At 35.5% G+C, this 24755-nt stretch overlaps 1 protein-coding gene across 3 annotated transcripts in view; it reads right to left on the minus strand.

The window, feature by feature from the left end:
* The window catches only part of FSTL5 (follistatin like 5), a 786274-nt gene that overhangs the window by 129267 nt on the left and 632252 nt on the right, over window positions 1–24755 (minus strand). For all 3 annotated transcript variants that reach the window (XM_047798935.1, XM_047798934.1, XM_047798933.1), the window contains 2 exons: window positions 6557–6718; window positions 1296–1430 (listed from right to left, as the gene is read on the minus strand). In XM_047798935.1, coding sequence (XP_047654891.1) covers window positions 1296–1430; window positions 6557–6718 — 297 coding nt within the window. The remainder of the gene's footprint in view (window positions 1–1295; window positions 1431–6556; window positions 6719–24755) is intronic.

Raw genomic sequence — 24755 nt, forward strand, 5'->3', positions numbered from 1 at the left:
CCTTTAGGATTTTATTTTTAAGTATTTGCTCATAATGATGCTTGTCCTAGCCAAGCCAAATATAGATACAGATATGCCCAGTAGTCAGGGCCTGGATAAGATTCTTTAATCTCTCTGGATGGATCCCCTCATCTCTACACACACTCATTGATTGAAAGAGGAATAAGAAAATTCCTGGGTCACTGCTTTAATACTGTCTAAAGACTGGGCTTAGAAAAGTGAATAGAAAGGTCCTCAACATGTCAGGATCTCTGAAAAAACATTGGAGGTATAGTGCAGTGTAACAGACTAGATTTTGGAGTTAAAAACAGTCATTCTAGTTGCATCCAGACCCAATCCCATCTATGGCATATGAGGACCAGGGGAAGAAAGCATCTGCCTGTTTGCTTATAGAGCTCGCCCTTGGTAAATACCACAATCATCCTTTGATTTCTAAACAATTCATCTGTAGCCCCAAAACCATCTTTAGCTTTCCTACCCCATCCATATCCTTTTCACCAAGTAGTAATTTTTGTAAAATACAGTACATCTGTCTTAAAACCACATGAGACAATTAGGGGACACACGTAGTGATGACAAAGGGTTTCTAGCGGTAATCAGAGCTGGTAACCCCCAGCCTACTCCTGTTGGTATCTGGGCAGTGGGTATCTCAGGTTGGCAAGAACCAGTTATTTCTCTGCCTGCTACAGGCCTGAGGCTGCCAACTCTTGACAGCTTGGGGCCATTTATTTAGTGCAGAGTGTCACTTCTGTCTGAGAAAAGAAGCAAGGCCTGGGGGTCGGAGAAAGGGGAAGGGGTGGGAGCCAGTACTGAGTGCCTGCAGCACCTGGGCCACCAACTACAATGCAACTAGGAGAAAAAGAAGGACAATAATGTATTAAAGCTATAGGAAGCCCCTTGGCTGTATTGTGAGACCTTGAATCCTAAATAATTTTGAAGAGGGATTTTGCAAGGGATTTAATTTCCTGTATGAGCAAATGGGAGTACAGGATCCCAAATTATCTTATATACATGCACAAAGGAAAAACATTTTAGTGTTGTATTAAAAAGTTCACAATCTTGTTTTTTAATCCTTAAATTTATGTTTACTACTTTAAGGATTCTGTCCTCCAACATATGAAAACTGCTTTTTGTTTGCTTGAGGTGTTTTTGTTTGTTTGTTTGTTTTTTATGCACTGCTCAATTCACAGCAGTTTCTGGTGCCTTGCTTTTGTAAAAGGCTCAGTTGTACAGTTGAGTATGGTATGCTTGTGTGGGTGCGCACCCGCAGACGTGGGCATGCAGTCAATACATACGGGTCTTTCTAGCAGAGTCTTCCACAAAAAGCGAAGAGATGTCTTCATCCACCCCTGCGTCGTTTTTTGCGATACATGTGTATGCTCCTGTATCTTCATAGCGCACATTGCTGATATGAACCTCACTACCATTTGCTGAAAACAGAAGGCAAACGCTACTTGTAAACTCAAATTTCAGTTTTGGTACAGTGACTTCTGATTACATACTCAAACCATTCTCTGAGCTTGTCCTAATTAAATTATTTTCCTTCCTACTCCCATGCTTTGGACACATGCCAAATTATTCCAAATGCATTCAAGTGTTTCATAAATCCCGCTGTCATTTGATTACCAAGATCCCAATACTCTATATCACATGCACACACTCTTTATTTTATATTCATTTTCTATTTCCTACCTTGCGTAAGAAGTGTTACGTGTTGATAATTACCATTTCATTTACATATGTATTTTTAATATGCTGAATCCACTTTGCCCTTACCTTTTACAACATGTTTAATTGATACCAATATGGTTCTTTTACAGGAGAATACATGCAAAAAGACATGTCATAAAGGAATTAAGTGAGCTACATCCTGCAAGTATAATACAATGCCATTTAGCAAGCATATTACTGTCTGCATTATATATCTGGGATTATTAGGTATGGAAGACAGAGAAAATAACTCATGATTCATCTGAAAGGTTTTCAATCATTTGCAAGATATATATCTAAAACAAAAAATATTATAAAATGGAAATCAATGTATAACCAAAGGGTTAAGGAAATGACTAATCCACCTTTAAAATCTTGGTAACATTTGAAGCTAATCTCTGAACAATGAGTTGCATTCCCCAAAGTGGAAAGCAGGGTGTAATTAACCATTTAATGTATGTTGGCAATATATGAGGTGTTTTTACATGTATTATTTCTTAAATATCCCAGATAATTATCTATCAAATGAGGAGTCTGAGACACAAAGAATAATCTTTTGCTCATCACTCACCTCAAAAGCAAGGGCTGGACTCCTGTTCTTATCAGACCCTAAGTTTCAGTGGGATTTTGTTTTGTTTTGCTTTTGTTTGTTTCTTTGTTTGTTTGTTTTTTACCACTGCACTGCACCAGCAGCATATGGAATTTCCCTGAATAGGTGTTGAATCAGAGCTGCAACAGCCCACCTATGTCACAGCCACGGTAATGCCAGACCTTAGCTACATCTGTGACATGCACTGCAGTTCATGGCAACACTGGATCCTTAACCCATTGAGCCAGGCCAGAAATGGAACTGCATCGTCACAGATACTATGTCAGGTTCTTAACCTGCTGAACCACAAGAGGAATTCTGGGTTCCATGTTTTTCCTACTTATTTGTTTAGATTCCCTTCTTTTCTTTTACTTTTCTTTTCTTTCTGCCTGCCTCCATGCATGTTTGTACATGTGTTCTGTGTTATCCAATGAAGAACATCATTCACTATGTGCAGTAGAAAGGAGTGTAACTCTTTGTGACACAAAAGGAAAAAAATCATTGGTGTGCCTGTTGGGAAAGAAGGTAGAAATCCAAGGGGAAATGAGTTTAAACAGCATTCCTGGGAGCCAGGGGCTCCAAGGTATGTGTTTGGAATATGGAGAGGCAGCAGTTATTTAGGAAACAATATCAGGGATATCATTTCCACCTCCTTCTCAATTTAAAAATATCACTGCACACCTCCATCCCCTCCATCCTTTGTTGTGTATCACTTCTCCAAAAGAGTTGTCAGGGTTTGGGAGGATGAAAAAGGCCAGATGGTAAAAGTCTTAGGCTTTGTAGGCTCCAGAGTCTCTGAAGCAGCTGCTCACCTCTGCCATAGCAGCATGAAAACAGCCACAGACAGTATTTTTAAAAATGAGTGTGGATGTGTTCTAAAAACAAAAATAAAAATAAGCAAAAATGGCTTTATTTTTTTTAAAATATGCAACTTTCCAGATTGGGTCTGTGGGCCCTCATCTTCGGACCCCTGCTCTAAAAGATGAAGGGGTGAACAATATATTTAGGTCCAGATCAGCTTCCTCTTTTCTGTGACACGTGGTTCTCTCCAAAGACCATACATTTAACCTAAATGCTACGCAATTTTTTGAAACCACAAGTTAATTTATTTCTTCTTCAAATCCTCTCTTCTCAATATTTTCATGTGTTCTTCTAACCTATGTGTGCCACTGTCTTTCCCTCTTTCCCTACATAGTCTAGCCTTTCTGAATGTTTTCTGCTTTATGACCAGAACTACTTATTTCCTGGTCTGTTGACCCTACTGATACATCTGCCTTTGGAACTAGAACAAGATGATATATCTTTGCTCCTGGTTCCCAGCACCTACATTTTGAGTAAATTATTAGACCATTACATATGCAAATTTACCAATTTTCAAATTCACCATTTTCAACTTTCAGGACTTTACTGATAGCTATTGCACTTGACCTTTATAGTTAGATGCATTTCATATCCTACTCCACTTTTCTTTCAAACTTTACCCTTTGTTTGATGTTTCCCAGCATAATACCAACATCTCATGCCATGCAAGTGGTCTTGCTCTTTAAATTATAAAGTATATAGAAGTGATTAGAAAGTAAACTCAAATCATCTCACAATAAATAACTGCACCAAATCATCATGTGTACACCTTAAGCTTATGCAATTTTATATGTCACCTGTGTTTCATAAAAGCTGGAAAAGAAATAAATTAAACTCTCGAACCTCCAATTTCCATCTATATCTTCAATTTCATGTACTTCTCAAAGAAATTTTCTGCCCTCCTTTCCAAGGCAATCTCCCCTCTTTTCTTGCTGATTTCCGCAATTGTTTGTCCTTCCCTGCTCCATTATCCAGACATCTTTCTCTTTACCAATATCTGTTCAAACCATAAATCATCCAAGAAGAGATAGTTTTTAACATTCCCATCAGCAGCTACTACTTTTTGTTTTTACTTCTTCCATAATTTGGAAAGATATTTTTATACTTAACTCCTTCTCCTTTTCATTTCTAAGCCCAGTGAAGAATAATTTTCTAAATGTCACAAGGACAATTGAGTCACTAAGCTTTGAATATATTTTAATGAGCTTCCTTGACCTTTCTATGCACATAGCATTGTTGACCTCTTTTTCATCTTTGACTTTCTTTTCTTTCCTTCTGTAATATCACCTGGTACTCCTGCCTCTTTGCTAATTATTAGTCTCCTTCTGATCTTGATCTTATTTGCAGGTCTTTAAAGTAATTCTGCTCTTCTAGAACTTTACTTTTCATAAACACATCATCTCATCTATTGCCACAGTTATTCAGTGAGTGGTGAGACTTGGACCTCACATAGACATGCTAAATAAGCATCTGATGAAAAAAAAATGGATAATTAAATAACACAGAATTTGGTAATATGTAATCACATACAAATTCCACATGAAATGTCACCCTCTTGTGCCCTCCAGATTTATCTCAGAGGTTGTATTTCCTATTCACTTTTATTATTTGTCATAGTTTCTCAAAATTTTATTGATTTTCTCTTATTTTCTAGAAAAGATAATAGCTATTTGACAAAGGCCCCCACTTTTTCAATGTTGAGTCTAGAGTGTAACCAACTCCCCAAATTTACCTTCCTGTATATTCCTGGGGATAAAGATATTATGTCTTCATGTAATATGGCTTGCTGTTACCAAATGGGCAAGAGATGACAAAATCAAAAGCTAATTAGACTTTTCTTCAATGTAATTTCTGCTAATCAGATCAATTCTCTCCTCAGATTATAGAAAACAGGATGTAATCAGTAGATATAAACATGTAAATTTGTCAAGCCTACTTATGTTAACATGGAGATTGCCAGGATTCAGCTTTTAAAGGTCAAAAGAACATTCACATCATATTTGATCTGCAAAAAATAAGTAAGTAGATGTTTCTAAAAGATTTATTAAAAATGCATACTGATATAGTGTATTCAGGCTCTACATTGAATAGTAAGAACAGCCTATTCTTTTTTTTTTTTTTTGTAATGGCTACACCTGCAACATATGGAAGTTCCTGGGCCAGGGATTGAGTCTTAGCCACAGCTGCCACCTATGCCACAGCTGCAACCTACATTGCAGCTTCAGCAACAGTGGATTCTTTAAAACACTGCACTATAGCAGGGACTCTGAGAATTCTATTCTTTCTTTTTTTTTTTTTTTTTTGTCTTTTTGCTATTTTCTTGGGCCGCTCTTGCGGTATATGGAGGTTCCCAGGCTAGGGGTCGAATCGGAGATGTAGCCACCAGCCTACGCCAGAGCCACAGCAACGCTGGATCGTCAACCCACTGAGCAAGGGCAGGGATCGAACCCACAACCTCATGGTTCCTAGTCGGGTTCGTTAACCACTGCGCCACGACGGGAACTCCCAGAATTCTGTTCTTACAGAAATAATTCTTACAGAAATAATTACAAAATGAAAATATATTCATTTCTAGCAGTATGAATTGAAGGACTTTAGAGACACAGAATAAAGGATGTAATGTCATACAACTCAGTAAAATGAATGGTCCTGCGCTACTCTTGACATTGGAAATAAGATGTGTACATTTCTGACTTACTAGAATAGTCAATGCATATGCAACTGCTTTTGCATTATTTAGATTATTTGACATTAGAAAGGTTGCCTGGTTTGTTTTTCATATACCACCCATTTATGAGGACTATAATCTATATAATGATTAATTATATCTAGACTATTAGAACATGTAGAATATTTTATACATTAGAATGCAAAAAGTCCATAACTTTAAAACAACATAAATGTGAACCATATTTAGTAATAGCTTGGTTTGTCTGTCTCATCATTTGCACAGTATGCTGCAAAATATTTCCTAAGGAATTTCTATATTATTGACACTCTCTGTGTTACACCCTTAATGTATTATTTAACCATTTAAAGAGTCTCTTCAGAAATCTATTTAATGAAGAGATCCAATTATTCTGTTCAGCATATCTGCTATAATTCAGAAGAGAAACTTTTAAAAGAAAAAAATTTAATATTTTACTTAACACAAAAATAATGACATAAACTAATCATTATGACAAGACCATTATTATTTAAAACATTAAAAATATCAAAGGACCCTATTTCAAATATAATGTCTTAGGTACAACCACATTTTTTTCATATTCATGACACTGTTTTGCCACCAAGACTCATTCTCTTTTTTCTCCAAAGAATATAAAACATGTTACAAATTTTAATATAAATTCCTACATTGTCATTTAAAAGGAAAAAAATGCAAATATAAAGTACCTTGAAGCGTGAGTTGCTTGGACAGCTTTGGTGTGATATCAATTCCATTCTTCAGCCAGCCAAGCTGAGGGTTTGGTATGCCCTCTGCATGGCACCTGAGACTTGCAGTGACCCCAGGTTCTCTGGCTTGACTTTCTGGATACACCCGGATTACTGGAGGGACTGTAAGAAGAAATGGAAAAGAAAGTGACTCAGTGATCCATATTTTCCACTTGATTTTCCAAAACAAAGAACAATTATGAGAAAATTGCAATTATGCATTTTAATGCTATATATATATATATATATATATATTTCCACAGACCTTAGTTTCCAAATACTATTATCCTCTAAAACATACCAGGGTTCCCTGGGTAAAAGCTACTCTGAGACTTCATCATGGAAAATACAAGCTAAGTCTGGAATATCTTGATTCATTAGTTAAAAGTATTTCATATGGAAGGATAGTAACATATAAAAAATACAAAACCAGTTCAAAAGGAGCACTCATTTACCAAATATGAAATAATTTAAGGATTGAGTTAATTATCAATTATAAAGAGTAATTAAATAAGAATCTATAAATCCAGTCATCTAAGTAAATGAATGAATACATAAACAGGAGAGCATAAAAAGCTTTTGTTTACATAGCATCTTGAAAAATTAGGACAATTCCACCTACACACATGAAAAAATAAAATAGTTAGGAATAAATTTCACTGAGAAGGTATAAGACTTTTACCCTGAACACTACTACAAAACATGGTGAAAGAATTTAAAGAAAACTAAATAAATGGAAATATATCATTTGTTCATGGATGGAATTAATTAAGTGGTGAGATAATAAGAACTGGTAAGATGATAATACTCCAAAATTGACCTATAGATTAAAAAATTGATCTATAGATACAATGTAATCAGTCAAAATTCCTAATTGTATTTTTTTGTTGTTGTTGCAGAAATGGAGGACTTAATCCTCAAAGTCAAATGGAATAACAAGGGACCTCCAAACAGTGTAGTACTGGCATAAAGATAAAAATATAAATCTATGGAAATCTATATAATTAGAATAAGGAGGACAGGGAGTACACACCGTGGCTCAGCAGAAACTAATCTGAATAGAATCCAAAAAGACACAGGTTTGATCCCTGGCCTTGCTCAGTGGGTAAAGGATCCAGCATTGCCACAAGCTGTGGTGTAGTTTGCAGACATGGCTCAGATCCCTTGTTGCTATGTCCGTGATGTAGGGCAGCAGCTGCAGCTCCAATTTGACCACTTGCCTGGGAACCACCATATGCCGTGAGTGCAGCTTTAAAAAGACAAAAAAAAAAAAAAGAAGAAGAAGGAGCACGGAGATAAACAATACATCTATGGTCAACTGATTTTTGACAAGGATGCCAAGAAATAGTCTTTTCAAGAATTGATACTGACTTTCATATGTACAGTCACCTAATCTTTGATAAAGGAGGCAGGAATATAAAATAGGGAAAAGACAGTCTCTTTCTCAAGTGGTGCTAAGAAAGTTGGATAGCCACATGTAAATAATGTCTCACACCGTGCACAAAAATAAACTAAAAATGGCTTAAAGCCTTAAACATAAAACATAACACCATAAAACTCCTAGAAGAGATCATAGGCAAAACAGTCTCTTGACATAAATTGTACAAATATTTTCTTAGTTCAGTATCCCAAGTCAATAGGAATGAAAGCAAAAAAGGGGGGGGACTTAATCAAATTTACAAGCTTTTGTATAGCAAAGGAAACCTTAAACAAAAGTAAAGGACAACCTATAAAATAGGAGAAAATATTTGCAGATGACATGTCTGACAAGGTCTTAATCTCAAAAGTATACAAACAGCTCATATAGCCTCAACAACATAAAAACAAACAACCCAATTGAAAAATGGGCAGAAGACCTAAATAGACATTTCTCCAAAGAAGACATACAGATGGCCAATACATACATGAAAAGATGCACAACATCACTATTTATTAAAGAACTTAAAATAAAAACTACCATAAATTGCCACCTCTCACTGGTTGTAATGGTCATTAAAATGTCAAGAAATAACAAATGCTGGAGAAAGGGAACCCCACCCACTACATGGTTGATGGGAATATATGTTGGTGCAGGCACTATGAAAAACAGTCTGGGGTGTTCCTCAGAAAAATAAGGATTAAAGGTGCCATATGATCCAGAAATCCCACTTCTAAGCATATATAATTCAAAAAGATACACGTACCCTCATGCTCATAGCAGCACTAGTCACGATGACCAAGGCATGGAAACAATCTAAATGTCCACTGGTGGAGGAATGAATAAAGATGTGGTACATATACACAATGGAATATTACCCCAGCCATAAAAGGAATGAAATAATGCCCTCTGCAGCTACATGGAGGGAATTAGAGTTTATTCTACTAAGTGGTCAGAAAGAGAAAAAGATCACATGATATCATTTATATGTTGCCAATAAAATATAACACAAATGAGCCTATCTGTGAAACAGAAATAGACTCACAGACAAAGGGAACAGATTTGTGTTTGCCAAGGGGGAGAGTGGTTTGGGGGAAGGATGGAGTAGGAAGTTGGGGTTAGCAGATGAAAGCTATTATGAGTGGAGAAGATAAACAATAAGATTCTATTGTATAGCATATATAATTACATTCAATGTCTTATGATAAACCATAATGGAAAAGAATATTTTAAAAAGAGTATATGTATGTATATATATATATATATATATATATATATACACACACACATATATATTTTTTTTCATTTTAAGAGAAAAAATTAAAACAACAGAAGAAATAAAAATTAGACAAAGCGCCTAAATAGACATATTTCCCAACAAGATATACAATGGTTAACAGGTTAAAGACAATTATCATTACTGATCCTCAAGGAAACACAAATCAAAACCACAAAGAGATGTCTCTCTATACCTATTAGGATGTCTGTTATCAAAAAGATGAGAGATGGAGTTCCCGTCGTGGCGCAGTGGTTAACGAATCCGACTAGGAACCATGAGGCTGAGGGTTCGATCCCTGCCCTTGCTCAGTGGGTTAACGATCTGGCATTGCTGTGAGCTGTGGTGTAGGTCGCAGACATGGCTCGGATCCCACATTGCTGTGGCTCTGGCGTAGGCTGGCAGCTACAGCTCAGATTGGACCCCTAGCCTGGGAACCTCCATATGCTGTGGGAGCGGCCCAAGAAATAGCAAAAATAAATAAATAAATAAAAGATAACAAATGTTGTTGAGGATGTGGAGAAAAGGGACCCCTTTTACATTGTTGGTGAGAATGTAAGCTGGTGCAGCCATTATGGAAATGAGTTTGGCAGTTCCTTAAGAAATTAAAAGTAGATCTAGTTCTAAGTTGATAAACTCCTCCTTCCTGCTTAAGTAAGCTTTAACTTGTACAGATTCCTTCTGAACTTTACCCACAATATTCTCATCAGGAAAAAGGAGATGTGATTTACATATCTTCTGTGATATATGTCAGTTACTCTCTGGTGACAGAAAATAACACCATCAGCAGTGGTAGCTTAAGAATGAAAATTAAACCATGTTCATAGACATTATAGAATGTGACCCCAGGTCACACAGATTATTTTAATCTAGATTTGAAGCTAAAATCCAGGAGCTCTGTCTCCTGGGCCAATGCTCTCTATACTTCTCGATACCCCTAACCAACTTGGCTGACCATGGTCTGAAAGAGCCACCACATTTACCCAATAAGAAAGAAAATCTGATGGGTATTTAAAACAAGTATGTTCCAAATTTCTGGTCAGAATGTCTTACGGCAAAAATTGATATATCAATTTTACACATTTATATATATATATTTGCATATCATTTATATATATATATATATATATATATATAAAATTATCAAGCAATCCCACATCAGGGTATACATCCAAATGAAACAAAATTATTATCTCAAAGAGACAACCATATGTATGAACATATTTTCTATGTTCGGAGCAACATTATTCACAGTAGCCAAAGTATAGAAACAACCTAAATGTCCTTCAATAGATGAGAATAAAGAAAACACGCCCCATATATACAATAATATATAAATATATATGGATAGTTAGATGAATATAGATACATATCTATAATACATACACACACATATATATATTATTCAGCCTTAAAAAAAGAACAAAACCTTGACATTTTCAGTAATATAACCCAGAGAGCATTATGCTGAATGAAATAAGACAGACATAAAAAAAATACTGTGTGGTATCACTTACATATGGAATTATTTTAAAAGTTGAACTCAGAAGTAGAGAGTAGAAAAGTGGTTGCTAGGGGCATGAGGGTGGAGGAAACAGGAAAAGTTTAGTAAAAATTGGCAAGCTGCTAGGTATAAGATGAAAAAGATATGAGGATCTAATATACAGCATGGAGATTATAGTTGATAACGCCGTAGTGTATGTTTTTTTTAGTTTTTTTTTTGGGGGGGGGGTCTTCTTAGGGCAGCACCCGTGGCATATGGAGATTCCCAGTCTAGGGTTCAGATTGGAGCTACAGCTGCCAGCCTATGCCAAAGCCACAGTGATGCCAGATCTGAGCTGCCTCTGTAACTTACATCACAGCTCACAGCAATGCCAGATCCTTAACCCACTAACCAAAGCCAGGGATTGAACCTATGTCCTCTTGGATACTATCGGGTTCATTAACCACTGAGTCAGGACAGGAACTCCTGTAGTGTATGATTAAAAGAATAGAACTTAATTGTTTTGATATGGGGGAAAAAAGGCTAAAAGAAGCATACAATCCAATTCAAATGTAGGCTAAGAACTTTAATAGATGTGTGTCCAAAGAAAGCATACAAATAGCCAATAAGAGCATAAAAAATACACCAGAGTTCACTAGGCTTCACGGAAAGGGAAATTAAAATCAACAATGTGATACCATTCAAGTCCATTGGGATGCTTTTTATTTTTTTTTTTTTTCCTTAACACCCCACCTGAGGGATACAGAAGTTCTCAGGCTAAGGGCGAATTCCAAACTGCAGCTGCCAGCCTACCTCACAGCCACAGCAACACGGCAACACAAGATCCTTAACCCACTGAGTGAGGCCAGGGATTGAACCTGCATCCTCATGAATACTAGTCAGATTTGTTACCACTGAGCCACAATGGGAACTCCTCCTTTTGATGCTATTAAACAACACAACAGAGGCAGAAATGAGAACTCGTGAACATGGCTGGTGGGAATGTAAAATGATGCAGCCACTGTGGAAGACATTGGTGGTTCCTCAAACTGTTACCCATAGAATCACCATGTGATCAAGCAATTCCAAGCATAGGTTTACATACATGATAAATGGAATAGGTTTTCCATAACAAACATGCACATGAATGTTCATAATGACTCAAAAGTGGAAAAGACACACACAACCATCAACTGATACATAGAAACATAAAACATGGTTTATCCATGCAATAAAATCTTACGTGGCAATAAAAAGAAAGAAATACTGATAAATCTACAATATATTATTCTAAACTACTATAATAAACGAAGTAAAGGTGATGAAGAAGGCTACACATTGTCTCTGCTCATTCATATGACATCACCAGAATGGGTAAACCCATCAGGACAGAAAGCAGATTAGTGGTTACCAGGGCCTGGGGGCTGGGGGATGGGTGGGTGGGGGCAGAGCAGAAAAGTGAAATGACTTCCTAATGAACATGAGGATTATTTGGGGATGATGAAAATGTTCTGGAATTAGCGGGATGGTTGTACAGCCCGTTAAATATACTATAAACCACAGACTTGTATACCTTACAATGGTTCAATGTTATGTGAATTTTTAACTTAATTAAAAAAGGGAAGAAAGATAAAAAAAGGCTTAAGACAGTTTCTAGATTAAAAGATACATGGAGTTCCCGTCGTGGCGCAGTGGTTAACGAATCCAACTAGGAACCATGAGGTTGCGGGTTCGGTCCCTGCCCTTGCTCAGTGGGTTAACGATCCGGCGTTGCCGTGAGCTGTGGTGTAGGTTGCAGATGCGGCTCGGATTCCGCATTGCTGTGGCTCTGGAGTAGGCCGGTGGCTACAGCTCCGATTCAACCCCTAGCCTGGGAACCTCCATATGCCGCGGGAGCGGCCCAACAAATAGCAACAACAACAACAACAAAAAAGACAAAAGACAAAAAAAAAAGATACTAAAGAGGAATATTAACTCAATGCAATATGGAATGCAAAATGGATGTTGGACCAGGAAGAAAATTAGCCATAAAGATATTATTGGGAAGGTTGCCAACAAGTCAATATGAAGTATAAAGTAGACAATAAGATTCTGTAAGTGTTAGCTTGTTGATTTGATCATTTCATTTTGATTGGGTAAAATAATTTCTTTAAAAAAAAATACACACAGGAGTTCCCATTGTGGTGCAGTGGTTAACGAATCCTACTGGGAACCATGAGGTTGTGGGTTTGGTCCCTGGCCTTGCTCAGTGGGTTCAGGATCCAGCATTGCCATGAGCTGTGGTGTAGGTTGCAGACGCAGCACAGATCCCGAGTTGCTGTGGCTCTGGCTTAGGCCAGTGGCCACAGCTCCGATTAGATCCCTAGCCTGGGAACATCTATATGCCGTGGAAGCAGCCCTAGAAATGGCAAAACAACAAAAAAATAAATAAATAAAATAAAAAATAAAAAAATACACACACACATACTGAATTAATTAGTGGTAAAAAGTAAATTCAGCTTATTCTCAAATATACATATATGTACATGTGTGTATGCATATATATGTAAGTATATGTGTGTGTATGAATATATATATATATATATATAATCACTGACATTAAAAATGAGATGGCTTAAACATAGTGTCAGCCATAACAGAAGAGAGAATCAATAAACTAAACATGAAGTATAGATCACTTGAGAACTTCCCACTTCCAATAATGTTGTATACATGACTTTTATCAATTCTGATCAATCATCTTTCTGAACAGAACTTAAAATCCTAGTCAGTTATACACATTATAGTGAAACTGTAGAACAACAAAGAAAAAGGAGAAAATCTTAAAAAGCAATCCCAGGAAACAAAATGACACACAAAAGAATGAAAGTAAGACTGATAGCTAAATCCTTACAGAAATGCTGGAAACTAAAGAGAAATTATAATTAACTTCATTATGGTGCATAACTCTAAATAAAATGAATGTAGTTCTAAGAAATATAAATTTATGGGAGAACTATATAAAAAGTATTACGAACTCTGGAAAGTTTTACTATGTTAAAAGAAATTTAATACATTATTTTAAAACTTTTTTCAAAGAAAATTTTAGAATGGAGTTCCTGTCCTGGCTCAGCAGTAACAAACCCAACTAGTATCCATGAGGATGAGAGTTCAATCCCTGGCATCACTTAGTGGGTTAAGGATCTGGCATTGCCATGAGCTGTGGTGTAGGTCACAGACATGGCTCAGATCCTCTGTTGCTGCAGCTGGAAACAGAGGAACGGAAATTCCTAGCCTGGGAATTTCCATCTGCTGTGGGTTTACCCCTAAAAAGACAAAAAGAAAAAAAAAGACAGAAAACTCTAGAATGTAGACCCAAACTAAAGAAGAAATAACACCAATCTTATATAAACTATTCTAGAGAATAGAAAAAGGGCATGGGATTTCTTAGGTAATGATAAAACACCTGTACAAATTCATTGATACCCCTGACTTCAAAAGATGGAGAAAATTTTCTCTCCTCCCACTTCATTTTCCAACCCCCACGTGTGGGATGGATTACAAAGTGATGGTGCAAGTTCTATCATTTTAAGTTTTAAAAGCTATTTCAGCATCCTCCTAGCTTTTGGATCATTTGCTATTGAGAAATCAGCTGCATGTTATAAAGATGCTCAGTCAGCCTTTGAAAGATGCTTCTATGTCAAGGAACAGAGGATGGCACCAGATCAAGGGCCAGTAAGTCATGCCAAGGAGCTATCTTGAAAGGAAATCCTCCAGCTTCCATCAAGCTCACAGATCACTGCAGCCCTGGCCAGTTGTTCACTATAATCTCAGAAAGACTTCAGACCGGGACTAGCTACCTAAGCTTTTCTCATTTCTCTATTTATTATCTCTTATCTCTACTTCCCTGTATTTATCTCAGAAGATAATAAAGATTTATTTTTTTAAGCCACTGAGTTTTAGGTTTAATTTATTATGTGTTCATAGATAAAGAAATAAAATTCCCAATAGTGGAGAGCAATATAAGCTTAATACCAAGTCTCACAAGGGCATTATAAAAAAGAATCATAAATGATCAATTTAATTCACAAAAATAGATTTTTTTAAGTCCCACAACTCTATTATCAAAGAAAATCCAAGAGACTATAAAAATGATATTACACCATGGAATATTTGCTTTATTATAAATATTCAAAAAATCACTCAATATAATTTACTGCATAAATAGTTTAAAGGAGAAAAGCTGTATGATCTTCTCAGCAATTGCAGAAAAGTCATTTACTTTTTCCCCTTTTTAAAAATATTTGTTTCTTGGAGTTCCCGTCGTGGTGCAGTGGTTAACGAATCCAACTAGGAACCATGAGGTTGCGGGTTCGGTCCCTGCCCTTGCTCAGTGGGTTAACGATCCGGCGTTGCCGTGAGCTGTGGTGTAGGTTGCAGACGCAGCTTGGATCCCGCGTTGCTGTGGCTCTGGTGTAGGCCGGTGGCTACAGCTCCGATTCAACCCCTAGCCTGGGAACCTCCATATGCCGCGGGAGCGGCCCAACAAATAGCAACAACAACAACAACAACAAAAAGACAAAAAGAGAAAAAAAATTTAAAAAAAAATATTTGTTTCTTTTTAATTGAGGTTATTTGATTTACAATGTTGTGTTAGTTTTAGATGTACAGTGGAGTTATTAAGTTATTCATACATATGTATCTATTTTTTTTCCTGATTCTTTTCCCACATAGGTTGTTACAAAATACTGAGTATAGTTCCCTGTGCTATACAGTAGAATCTTGTTGGTTATCCAGTTTATATATAGTAGTGTGTATATGTTAATCCCAAATGAACAAGTAGCTTCATTATTATGATAAAGGATATGTTAAAATAGGTAGAAAATATCTGTAGATGACATGACTCAATAAAATAAAATACAAAAGTATGAATTGTGAGTATAGGTTAATTTAGTAATCTTGCATGAGACAAGTTAAATATATTATTATATATCAGCAACAAACATTTAATGCCTTTTTATTTATTTATTTACTTTTGCTTTTACTTTGTTGCCCACACTCATGGCATATAGAAGTTCCCAGGTCAGGAACTGAATCTGAGCTGCAGCTGTGACCTCTACAATAGCTGTTGCAATGCTGGATCCTTAATCCACTGCATCACAGAGGGAACTCATAAAATATCTTAAATAATGCAATTTTATAAGTCAATAAACATGTTACATATCTTTGAATATATCTAACCAATAAACAGTGTCCAAATCCTTTGCAAGAAAATTCTAAAACATTATTTGGAAAACTATTGTTAAGGAATGTGAAATAAGAGAAATAAAACATATTTTATTATGGAGAAATAAAACATGTCTGTAGCCCCTGTACTTATCATTTCCTCTCTTTTTCATCATATTGATTTCAGCCATCAGAAGTTCCTTGTTCCTTTGTCTCCCCATTCATCACTCAGTTAAACCAATTCATATAGAAACCGTCTAAATAAGTGTTTTACCTGAATCCTTCTCTTTATTTTATTAAATAGTCATATTAGATTATCAACTACCTATGACAAACTGAAAATTGCCACGTTGATATAGAATGAAAAGATGAGTCCCATGATCTTAAGTATTCCTCGTTCAGTAACAGAAGTCAAGGAACAAATAGCTCTGAGACAATGCTTTAAGTCCTGCAGTTAGCTGATAAGGAAGCAGTGACTATAGAAAGAAAGAAGTGATCAATTCAGCATGCTTTAAGAGAATATTTGTATTGGATTTTGAAGTATTTTATAGAAGTATAAGAAGAGGACAAGTGAATGCAGTTGTGAGCAGAGGCACAGGCTATTTCAATGAATGCATATTTCTTGAACTTGAGATGGATCATGGGCAGTTAGAAATATGTCATATACATTGGTACTGAGAGTCAATTTGCCACCCACAATGCTGTGAGAGAAATTCTGCATTCATTCAGTAAACTTAAGTGTATTGATTATCCACAGGGGCCAGGCATTCCTCAAACACAATAAAGTTCCATAACAGTAAATACACTCTGGAAGGGCTCAGGGGTTATGCAATGATGCATTATTAATTACATAATTTTCAAATGGTCATGTAACTTAGATCTTTGAGTTGGATGAGAATGTGAGTACAATAATTTAGACACTTTAATCCCATATTCAAAAGTTAGGGCAAATAATTTAGACACTTTAATCCCATATTCAAAAGTGTATTATTCTTTTCAAGCAAAGCTAATATATTATCTGTAATATAAATATGAAATGCACTCACACTGAAAACAAGCTATTTTAGCTGATTAGAGAGTGATCCTTTTAAAATAATGTTTAAGATGCATATTTGTTTTTATGCAAGTCTCAAGTTAATTAAAAAGCTCAAATTTGGAAATGTCCATGATATTGAAAACACTGCTTTATTTGGGTCAATCAATGACATTTAGAATGAAACAAATGAGTTTTCATCCTGGCTCTCCTACTCAATAGTTAGGTGATCTTCAGGATGTTTCAATCTTTCTGAGCTTTCTTTTTCTCAGGTCTAAAATGGATATTGTCTACCATATTACAAAGGTTTTGAAAATCAAATGGAATAATAAAAGTAAAAAGCTTTGCATATTGTAAATTATATATATTAATGTTATATAATCTATGTAATATGTACATGTATATATTATCTTATGTATTTATTAATATGTATATGTATATATTACTATAATATGTGTGTGTATGTATATATATTTTATGTTCCTTGATGGAAGGGGTTTTGCCTAAACCAGTCATGGGTATCCTAATGGAAAAGTGGTCTACAGGATGCAGGTTAACAGGTTTTTAACCTGATCCCTTCTTCACACTCAGACTTCCATATTTGCTATTTATAATGACTGTGAGAGCACAAGGACCCTGCATTTCCTTTAGTAAGAATAAATTTTGTCAAACAAACAAACAAACAAAAAGCATTCTAGTTCTCAAAGCCTTTTTTGCAGGACTACCTTAGCAAGAGACAATGGACAGAAAAGTGTTCACCTTGTTAAAATAAAAAAAAAGAAACCAGCCTTGAAAAGTCCCTGAGCATACAAAACCAGTTTAGTCATACATGCAAAGTTTAATTTAATGTATTTTGCAAGCCTAACTTGACTTGGGTCATTTCTTGCTTATGCCCCTGGAAATCATAAGCAAAATCTAAACTGTCTCCCAAGGTTGATATGAGGGGACCACTAACCAATTCCTTACCATTTAAGAAAATTCTGATATTATAACCATTCACCATGAAAAAAAAGACTGTTACTTCTCTCTCACTATATAAGCTGCTTTTTAACAATTTATCTTTGAGCCTAATTCCATATTTTGTTTGAGTGTTCTTGGTTTGCAAATTTTTTGGTGTGTGTACAATAAAACTTTACTAATTACGACATCAGCGATACACTAATTTTACTTGTTATTACTGAGTTTTTGGAGTCCTGGACCATCCTGTTCTTTCATATGTATTTTGCACTACACGATTTCTTTTGCTTTTACTCATCAGAGTGCCAGTCAAAGATGCAAGATGACTAATATGAGGCCCTCTTGAGGGCTTCAAATCCAGCCTCAAGTTAATTTCACCAATCTCCTCTCTAGTGACTGGAACAGCCATTGCATGTATAAATCTCACAGGCTAAGGAATAAATGTCAGCCTTTCAAATATACAGAAATTGTAAAAGTGAGAGAATAGTTGAAGCCCATCACTCTACAGGCTCCTTAATTCCATTTTTTTTGCTACAAATGATCTAGGCATCATAAACTATACTCATGTTAGCTATAACAGACAGAAAAAGGGTGAGGAAGAGGTCCTCAGAAATCCAGTGAGTCTTTGACTTCTCAGCTGGGACTTTACCTTGTGTAATGCCTTTCTTAGTCTCAGAAGAGGAAAAATAAAAGAATTCCAAAGGTATGAGCACCAGAATTCTGCTACACCCTTCTTGACTCTCCTACATGTTATTCAAAACAAACATAAAACACACAAACAAGCAGGGAAACAATGAGGGAGAGTAAACTCATTTCTAATTTGTTCCCATTGATGACCACTTAAAGAGCTTATTTTAAAATAGCAAATAAATTGGTAACCACCAAAGGGGAAAGAGGGGGAGGGATAAACTGGGAATTTGGGGTTAACAGATACAAACTACTACATATAAGAGAGATAAACAAGGGCCTCCTGAATAGCACAGGGATATTAAATATGTCTTGTAATAATAACCTATAATGCAAAAAAATCTGAAAAAGAATATATATAACTGAATTTCTTTGCTATACACCTGAAACATACATCAAATATACTTCAATAAAATAAAATTTAAATTAAATATTAAAAGCAATTTCAAAAATAACTCCATAATAGTTCTGTACCTGTTTTCCTGGTGACAGAGAACGCAAGTTTAGGCTCTTGATAAATCTAGCACTGAGTAGTTTTTGTAACATTTCATTTTACTGAAGGTTCAAACAAATAACTTTTTAAAGAGATACTTTAATCTACTTTCAGAAAACATACATCACAATAAGATCTAGAGAAAACAGATCTTTTAAAAAACTCAGACCTAATCTCTAATCATTTAACAATATGTGATTTAGGAGCTGAGATTTTTAAAAAGACTATAGAAAAAGCTAAAATGTATAATAATGTTTAATAATGGAAAGTGTATCTTGTCATAGAACATGTAGCAAAATAAGACAATGCTTCTTACAACATTCTTTGAAATAGCAAAACCTTGAGTCAACCTAAACATTTTTATTTGAAAATTAGTTTGAAAGGAAGTACATCAATCAACTCAATGAAAACAATAGATTCTACATCACTCATATTAGAAAATACAGATATTATATGAATCCCCTATACTGCCCAGAGAATAGCTTTTGAAATAAGATGTTTATTTACCCTCTGCATTCCTAACTCTTTCTACCTAATTGATAATCTTGCCTATGAACTAAAAGAGAAATGGTCAACAATAATTTTTGTCATATTGATGTTTTGGAATCAAGTAGATAAAATATGTTTTATAAAAAATAATAATGCATGGAATATGCTTCTCACTTACTATACTGGTATCAAGTGATGGTCTGAAAAATATCTCTGAACTCATAAAATTGAAGGATAAGTGATTGGCATAATAACTATTTAATCTCAATATGACAAGCTACACATTTTAAAAGTAGGTTATTTTTCCCTGGATACATATTATGAAATATAAATGAGGATTGATGGCAGCATGAATTAAAAAGTCAATAATCCTCCAGAGAACAATTTCAACCCATTTGTTACCATCATTTTTAGTTAGGAAGTGCACTCTCTAAACTTGTGTTTTCTTTCTATTGGCAGCTCATGGAAGAAGAAACACACTGACTACCAAAGCATGTGCATCTTGGAGTGACAATCTAGTCTGCAGGTACTATCCTGAAAAATCCCTAAAGTTCCTTATATTTTAAACCAAAGGTAATGTTTAAAGGTGTCTCTTTTTTCTATTTTCAAATATTTTTATTATAGTTAATTTACAGTGTTATGTCAATTTCTGCTGCACAGCGTAGTGACCCAGTCACACGTATACATACATTCTTTTTCTCATACGGTTTCCTAATGATATGTGTTGTTTCACTAAAAAATCTCAGTTATTTAAATGATTGCCTTTATTTGGGAGTTCCCCTCATGGCGCAGTGGTTAAGGAATCCGACTAGGAACCATGAGGTTGAGGGTTCGGTCCCTGCGCTTGCTCAGTGGGTTAACGATCCGGAGTTGCCGTGAGCTGTGGTGTAGGTTGCAGATGCGGCTCGGATCCTGCGTTGCTGTGGCTGTGGCGTAGGCCGGTGGCTACAGCTCCAATTGGACCCCTAACCAGGGAACCTCCATATGCCCCGGGAGCGGCCCAAGAAATAATAAAAAGACAAAAAAAAAAAGATTGCCTTTATTTGATATAGTATTATCAAAGTCGTATAGTATCAATATTTAATAAAATATTATGTGCATATATGTACATATGTACATATTACAAACATGGTTTGTAATCTCAAAAATGGTTGAAACTACGTATTATTCTATTTCATTCTAAAAATATAACCAAATAAGTTTCTATCACTGAAAATAGAAGCTATACTAGATCTACATATATGAAATTTGTTTGTGAAAAAAATTTAAGAAAAGTAAAAAAATCAAGTTTATTTATTTTGAGACTATAATTGACAAAAATTTATTGAAAAAATTCTATTTTTTTAAATTTATTTATTTATTTTTCTTTTTAAGCCTGCACCTGCAGCATATGGAAATTCCCCAGCTAGGGGTCAAATCAGAGCTGCAGCTGCAGACCTACACCACAGCCACAGCAACACCATATCCAAGCTACATCTGTGAACTTTTCCCCAGCTTGTGGAAATGCTTGATCCTTATCCCACCGAGTGAGGTCAGGGATTGAACCCACATCCTCATGGATATTATTCGGGTACTTAACCTGCTGAGCCATAATGGGAACTCCTATTGAGCAAGTTCTGAGTGTAGCTCATCTTGCGAGATGTCATTCTCTCTCCATCTCTCACATGTTTCATTTTGCATATTAACATGATGAGCAGGAGTTCCCGTTGTGGCGCAGTGGTTAACGAATCCGACTAGGAACCATGAGGTTGCGGGTTCGGTCCCTGCCCTTGCTCAGTGGGTTAACGATCCGGCGTTGCCGTGAGCTGTGGTGTAGGTTGCAGACGCCGCTCGGATCCTGCGTTGCTGTGGCTCTGGCGTAGGCCGGTGGCTACAGCTCCAATTCGACCCCTAGCCTGGGAACCTCCATATGCGGCGGGAGCGGCCCAAGAAATAGCTAAAAAGACAAAAAAAAAAAAAACATGATGAGCAAATCCTGAGTCCAAGCTTGGAAATTGCCAAATGGAACACTGGAAATAATTGGCCCAAGTTATCTTATCTGCTAGTGATCACAAAATAAGTGGCCCCAGATAGTTATCTACTGAAATGTGACTACTTGGAACCTATATATAAATTCTGAATTAGGCTTTGTACAGTAATAGACAAGCTGTATTTGAGATTATTAAAAAACTGTATTTTAAAACAAAAGTCAATAAATTATCAGTGCGTTTACAGTATTTTTGGAGAGGTACTAATAATTCATTTCAAATCTATGTAACTTCTTACCAAAACTGAACAATTTCTATCACCCAGTTAAAATAAACAGCATCACCATGTAACTAAATTGACCTAATATAATAACTTTGCATTTAATTTAACAGTTATTACAGCACAAAGTATTAACAATTGAATGCTGTATATGAAGGACTAGTCACTTTAAGAGTACATACACTGGAGTTCCCACTGTGGCACAAGAGATCACTGGTTTATCTGCAGTGCCAGGATTCAGGTTCAATCCCTAGCACAGAACAGTGGGTTAAAAGATCCTGTGATTGTAGGCTGAACCTAAGGCTTGGATCTGATCCCTGGCCCAGGAACTCCATGTGACATGGGGTGGCCTAAAATGGAAAAAAAGGATAATACATATATAAGGCTAATACTTTTTAACCAGTCATAGAAATTAGAAATGGAGGGATTTCTCCTGTGGTACAGTGGGAAAAGAACCAGTGTTGTCACTGCAGGGGCTTGGGTCACTGCTATGGCTCAGATTTGATCCCTGGCCCAGGACATCCACATGCCACAGGTATAGCCCTCCCCCAAAAAGGAGCAAATGCCCAGGGTTTATATCTAAACATATCAAATAAACCCAATAAAAAACCATTCTGTACAATGGAAAATAAATAAATAAATAGATTTCTGGTACTAAAAATATTAACTTAAAAATAAAGAATTATTAGAATAATTATATTTTGTTTCTGGAAAGTTTGAGTCTACATAGAATCAGTTATAAGCAAATATCAGCTCAAAACCATACAGCATTTAATAATAATAATAGGCATAAAACTGAGTGATAAAAGCCGATGGATATACTTCTCAAAAGTCCATAATAACTTTATTGAACTAGAATAAATCAGTGTTTAGGAAAAATCTAATAGAATCCTTTTAAATTAATAATCTTTCTAATCTAAAGATAGAAAAGATCTAAAGGAAATATATATATATGTATCTCTGTAATACTGAACTATGACTTTTTTCATCCTTCAACTTTAAATTTGTGATCTTTCTCTAGAAGGTGCTGCACTTTTGCCAGAAAGTAACGCATATCCTGTGTCCTTTGGAAGTCTGATTTTAGAATTAGGAGGCAAAGATCACTGACCCAATACAGTAACTCCATTCTAACTGAAAACAAAAGTGAATTTAAGGTGAATTGTCAGGTCATAGGCCTGTAAACAAATAAATGCTGGGTATTTTGTCCTTTTCTTGATTCCATTATCCTGTATTCTTTTGAAAGATTCTATCACTGACCTTCCACAAATTATTCACACAGCTGCACTGTTAGCAAAAGTTCTAAGAAAGCTTGAGGGCAAGAATATAAATGTCTCTGAAGTAGTGCTGACTCACAGCGGCATCTGGATTGTTCTGTTTGTATTATGACTTCCTATGTCATTAAAGCAACTTTCCCATGAAAAATTACAGACTGGGTTTAATAAATATTTTAAATGCTACTGAGCTTGTCCAATGCCTTTTGTCTCTGACATTATTAAAGCCATCAATTTCTCTTTAACTTTGTCCCAAAGCAGTCTTTTTATATTCATGACTTTCATACTGCCTCTTGTCAATATTACAAAACTCTCTGATCACATTATTGCAGACTTCATAAAATTGTAGAAACAGCAACACACTTATGGTCATAAACTTTTCTGATTTTTTTTTCTATTATTGGGTCTTCTTGTTTTTCCTATGTAAAAATCACAACTTTTTAAGCTATTTTGAAAGGGACAGCAGTTCATCCTAGTTTCATTAACTTAAATCTATTCTACTAATCCTTAAAGACAGTAGCCCTTTTAATCCCCAATTTCAAAGTCTTAGAAATGCTCTCTGAAACACAAAAGATAATTAAAGCTTCAACATAATAATACATAGGATGTTGTTTTTCTGAATCTATAGAAAAAAGAAAACATGCTTAAAAAACACATTAATTTAATTTTGGCGCATGATGAATGCTGGGTTTTTCTTAGACTTTAGTTTAATACTATATATATATATAATTTAAATAATTTGTTAAGAGATCTCAGTTTAATTATTTGAGGCAGGGACTGTACTGTGGATATATTATAGTAATCCCACCCTACCCAAAAATTTGAATGCATTTCTAACATTTTTACTCTATGTTCTGAGGAATCAAAAATATCCAATTTCTCTGAGTCTCAGCTTCTTCATTTGTAAAATCATCAAATCCTTTCTAGGATTAAAGGGATTAAAGGAAACAATATATGGCAATGTCCCAACCCACTGCTAGACCCAAGTCAGCAGGAAAATATTAGGTGTCTTAACTCACACACCTTGCTTTTCATGAATCATGTTTTTTGCCTGTTACAAACAGAATGACTGAGGCTTCACAGGAGAAGGAAAATACTATAATTTCACTAGTCAAAAACTATTGATTGAACTCTAGTAGATGTAAACTGGAGGTAGCCTAAATCCATGTATGGGTTCAATAGGAGTGAAAACTATAATCAGTCAACAGTATCTGCCAAAACTAAAGGGAAATGAAAGCAAGACACATGTTTTGTCAACTTGCTTAATGATCTAGATGAAAATATCAACCCTATCTAAATACAATATATGAATAGATTTATTCAAAGCTGCCTCTAGAAAAGTTCTAAACAGACCAAGTGTATCTTCTAAACTTTTCTTCAATCGCATTTGCACCCCACTGCACAGATCTAGCAAGTGTATGTGCATCCTGCAAAAAAGGCAATTTTTGGTCACTGAGAAGTTAAAAAACAAAAGATTGCATTGGTTAGAGCTTAAAAATAAGGAAAATGTATGCCATTCAATATAGTTTAAATGTGTGGCTATATATATATATATATGATTTTGGAAGATTTTGATCATAACTTTTCTTACAGCTATTACTC

Source organism: Phacochoerus africanus, chromosome 10, assembly GCF_016906955.1.
Source record: "Phacochoerus africanus isolate WHEZ1 chromosome 10, ROS_Pafr_v1, whole genome shotgun sequence".
In the NCBI taxonomy this organism is placed as follows: Eukaryota; Metazoa; Chordata; class Mammalia; order Artiodactyla; family Suidae; genus Phacochoerus; species Phacochoerus africanus.